The sequence below is a fragment of the Lissotriton vulgaris genome, unplaced genomic scaffold (assembly GCF_964263255.1).
Source record: "Lissotriton vulgaris unplaced genomic scaffold, aLisVul1.2 SCAFFOLD_1312, whole genome shotgun sequence".
In the NCBI taxonomy this organism is placed as follows: domain Eukaryota; kingdom Metazoa; phylum Chordata; class Amphibia; order Caudata; family Salamandridae; genus Lissotriton; species Lissotriton vulgaris.
In genome coordinates this window covers 325,756-330,902 of record NW_028241407.1, presented here as the reverse complement: position 1 = coordinate 330,902, position 5,147 = coordinate 325,756, and the positions used below count along the sequence as shown (strand labels likewise).

The 5,147-nt window shown below is 40.4% G+C and overlaps 1 protein-coding gene across 1 annotated transcript; it reads left to right on the top strand.

The window, feature by feature from the left end:
• The first annotated feature begins 1,796 nt into the window (after positions 1-1,796).
• LOC147671306 (uncharacterized) lies at positions 1,797-3,797 on the top strand. The gene has a single exon (XM_086948088.1). The coding sequence runs from the start codon at positions 1,797-1,799 to the stop codon at positions 3,795-3,797; it is 2,001 nt and encodes a 666-aa protein (XP_086804214.1).
• The last annotated feature ends 1,350 nt before the right edge of the window (positions 3,798-5,147 follow it).

Here is a 5,147-nt window from a genome sequence, read left to right as displayed (position 1 = left end):
CCTGGATGTAAGAAATGCCTTGAGGTAGAAATGCTATATTCAGCTGCGGATGACGGATACCTCCTCGCGCGCTGCCAAAACCCCGTCCGGCCAAAGAGTAGCCTACTCGGCACAAAAGAGACAACACTAAGTCAGATACCCCTGAAAGGAAGAAAAAAAAAGATGAATATGCAGACATCTGCTGGCTGCACTGATATGTCAGATAAATTATTGGTTGTCATAAAGTCTCAAAAATAAGGACTAATTACCTGTTATGATTGAATATTAACTTATAGATCAGTGTTTGTTTGCTTTATCTGCGCTTACAATGTAAGGGTCGGGCATTACAATGAACCACTCGTGGTTTTACAGCAAGAGCTGTGGAAGGAGCTGCGGCTTGAAATGCAACAAGGTCTGAACTTTAGATACTTTAGGAAGAACAAAAGAATCTCTTGTGTATGTATTGTGTGCGGCCAGAACCAGGCCCTGCAAGTTGAACTAGTTTTAGGGAGATGGACGGATGTTACAGCAATAAAAATATCTACCTCATCACATGATAATGTTCCAATCTTTCAGATTAGAAGAAACCAGAAATTCTTGAACCAACCCCGGCGTGGGCTGAGATGGTGGCAGTGATTACTTAACGAACAGCAAGGTAAAGACAAGAGTTAGTACTTGAGCTGATATAATGTGAACAGGAAAGCACTGAAGTATGTGAATGCAGTTACCTTTCTTATGTACCTCCAGAGGAGTCAAATTTGTTGTACACTTCCTGAAACTAAATAAACAACCGTACACCCTAATCTCTCTTTTTCCACAATCTGTTGTTTAAATGAAATCTTGTCCACGTGCATCTAACTAAAGCTTTACCTCTAGCACGTGGTGCTCCGTGAGTGCCCTTTTTATACTATGTTACTCTGTGAGCACTGGTAATTCACCTCCTTTTCAGAAGTTAATAAGATATTACATGTTCAACAGATTGTTTGCTTAAATATCTGTGTATGGTGAAATAATCCTTGCTAAATTTCAAAGATGGTGAAGTTGAGATGTCGTTAAAAGCCAGTTAAATATTGTGTATTCATATTGTGTTACATTTGCATTTCGTAATTTTAAATCTCTTTACATCCAACAGAACACAAGCTTTGAAAGCATGAAATGCTTTTGAATAACAGCTATTGTTCTGTAAATCTACAAATAATGGTCAGAAATAATGAACTACAGTATTCAGGAAAACATCAGCGCAGTCAGAGACGGACAGACCTGAACATAAACTGACAGATTCCGGAAGAGGCTGTGAAGGATAATTCAGTGGACGTAAGAGTCTGAGCTGTGCACCTCCACGTCACAGGACTGAGGAAATGACCTCTAGAAAAGTAAGGCACAACACCACCTTCAGCTGTGATCATGGGATCGATATAACGTGGTTACAGCAGTGCGTTGATTCATAAAATGATAACAGACCATCATTCAATGCTCTAGGTGTATTGTAAACTCTTCCTGGCTATACCACAGCAACCAGTGTAGAGCACAACAGAGTGGAGACAAACAACTAAAGTGTTAAAGAAAGAGGAGTTCTGCTGTCTAACATTTAGAGCACTGTCCCTATTAAACCAACGGGAAGGATTTATTTTTACCCACAAGTGTCAAAACCTGTTATCCAATCCAAAGACAACATCTCTTGCAAGGAAGCCTGTCTAATATTATGCGTGTGGCAAGTGTTTAGTGGCCATTGTACTTTATTTTTAAATCGGAAATCAAATGCTGTAAATGCCAACAAATGCAGGAAATGTGGGAATAATACAAGTGCTTTTTCAACCATGCTGGCCCTTCAGGAAACACAGTCATTGGATGTAGACAAATATATACCCGACCCAGAGACACTAATCAAGAAGGAAGAATCATACACATGCAGCAAAAGCTTTAGTTTCTCATCCATATTAAAGTCCCATCGTCAAACTCACACAGGCAAAGAGCTGTTCAGATGCAGTGAATGTGTAAAGGGCTTTAGGCTGTTATCAACCCTAAAAAGACATCAGCGAATGCACACAGGGGAAAAACCATTCGAGTGCAATGAATGTGTGAAGAGTTTTAGTCAGTTATCAGATCTCCAAAGACATCAGCGAACGCATACAGGGGAAAAGCCATACCACTGCAGTGAATGTTTGAAGAGTTTTAGTCAGTTATCACATCTCTACAGACATCAGAAAACACACACAGGAGAAAAAACATACAACTGCAGCGAATGTGAGAAGAGTTTTAGTTGGTTATCACACCTCCAAGTACATCTGCGAACACACACTGTGGAAAAGCCATTCAGGTGCAATGAATGTGTGAAGAGCTTTAGGCTGTTATCAGATCTCCAAAGACATCAGCGAAAGCACACAGAGGGAAAGTCTTACCATTGCTGTGAATGCGTGAAAAGCTTTAGTCAGTTATCACACCTCTACAAACATCAGAAAACACACACAGGGGAAGAAACATACAACTGCAGCGAATCTGAGAAGGGCTTTAGTTGTTTATCACATCTCCAAGCACATCAGCAAAAACACACAGAAGAAAGGCCATTCAGATGCAGTGAGTGTGTGAAGAGGTTTAGGCTGTTATCAACCCTGAAAAGACATCAGCGAACACACACAGAGGAAAAACCATTCAAGTGCAATGAATGTGTGAAGAGCTTTAGTCAGGTATCAGATCTCCAAAGACATCAACGAATGCACACAGGGGAAAAACCATACCAGTGCAATGAATGTTTGAAGTGCTTTAGTCAGTTATCACACCTCTACAGACATCAGAAAACACACACAGGGGAAAAAACATACAACTGCAGCGAATGTGAGAAGAGCTTTAGATGGTTATCACACCTCCAAACACATCAGCGATCACACACTGGGGAAAAGCCTTTCGGGTGTAGTAAATGTGTGAAGAGGTTTAGTCGATCGCCAGACCTACAAAGACATCAGCGAACACACTCTGAGGAAAAACCATACCGTTGCAGTGAATGTGGGAAGAGCTTTAGGCAGTTATCAATCCTACACGGACATCAGCGAACACACACTGGGGAAAAACCATACCATTGCAGTGAATGTGTGAAGAGCTTTAGTCAGTTATCAATCCTACGCGTACATCAGCGAACACACACTGGGGAAAAACCATACCATTGCAGTGAATGTATGAAAAGCTTTAGCCAGTTATCAGCCCTCCAAGTACATCGGCAAACACACACAGGGGAAAAACCATACCACTGCAGTGAATGTGAAAAGAGTTTTGGTCAATTATCAATCTTACAAAGACATCAGCGAACACACACAGGGGAAAAGCCATACCACTGCAATGAATGTGTGAAGAGTTTTAGTCAATTATCAATCCTTCAAGTACATCAGCGAACACACACAGGGTTAAAACCATACCACTGCAGTGAATGTGTGAAGAGCTTTAGACAGTTATCACAGCTCCAAAGACATCAGCGAACACACACAGGGGAAAAGCCATACCATTGCAGCGAATGTGTCAAGAGCTTTAGTCGGTTATCACACCTTCAAGCACATCAGCTAACACACACAGGGTTAAAACCATACCATTGCAGTAAATGTGAAAAAAGCTTTAGTTGGTTATTACACCTCTACAGACATCAGCGAACACACACAGGAGAAAAACCATTCAAGTGCAGTGAATGTGTGAAGTGCTTTAATCAATTATCAGACCTACAAAGACATCAACGAACACACACAGGGGAAAAACCATTCAAGTGCAGTGAATGTTTGAAGAGCTTTTGTCAATTATCAGACCTACAAAGACATCAACAAACACACAGAGGGTAAAAATCATTCAAGTGAAGGGGATGTATGAAGAGCTTTAGTCACTTATCAGAGCAGCAAAGACATCACCGAACACACACAGGAAAAGCTATTCAAATGAAGGGAATGTGCAAAATTCTTTACTCAATTATATGAGCTACAAAAACATCATTGAACATACACTAGGGAAAAACCATATGACTGCAGTAAATGTGTGAAGAGCTTTAGTTGGTTATCACACCCCCAAAGGCATCAACAAACACACACATGGGATAAAACATACAACTCTAGTTAATGTGTGAAGAGCTTTTGTCAATGACCAGCCCTACAGGGATATCTGACAACACACACATGGGTAAACCATACAATTGCAGTAAATGTATGAGAGCTTTAGTTGGTTATTATACCTCCTAAGACATCGGCAAACTAACACAGGGTTAAAATCATACCATTGCAGTAAATGTGTGAAGAGCTTTAGTCAATCTTCAGAGTTCAAAAGACATCAGAAAACACATGCCGGGGAAAACCATTCAAGTCCAGTTAGTAAGAGAAGAGCTTTAGTTGGTTACCAAGCCTACAAAGCCATCAGCAAAGTACAGAAGATGATAAAGTTACAATTATGTGGGGCATTCAAACGCCGGAGGATGTTAAGTAGAAGATAGACACCCCGACTAGCAGAATGGAAGCAACACAGATATTTGTGGAATAATTGTGTCTACTAAGTGATTGATCAATTCATTTCTCTACAGATAAGAAAAATGAAGTTGCAGGAAACACATTAAGACATTAGCAGAGTGCAGACCAAAGAAAATAAATAGTGTTGTTTTTTACTTTGGTAAAGTAGAGTTATAAAGAACAACATCCACACACACCTGTTCATGCTACTTTTAAAATCAACACTATGGACAGGGCTTGGACTAACGAGGGTATTTTCAGCTAACTTTAGGGATTAATTCTAAAACCTATAAACCCAACACACTCGAACTGATTTAACTGGCAGGCACTGGAGAATATTCATAGTTAATTGTGGGCTTTAGGTGCTTTGTGCAACATTGATGGTTCCACTGCTGCAGCCAGAGAACAGAGTCCAAAAACATGAGAAGTGAAAGTAGGACATTGTGATCTGTAACTCTCTGGGTTAATGCATGCAGTGCACATGTACCTCCCAAGACCTGACACGGGAGAAGTGACGCTCATTTCCATCATCACATGCATCTGTAAATGCACCCACTATAGGGGTATTTCCCCAGTGGCATTCAACAGCTGGATCCTTGGGGGATTGGACCGCTCACCACTGACTATGTAAATAATTAATTGTTTGATTAATTGCATGTAAAAATATTTTATGAGTTTCTTATTTGCGGAGAATCATTT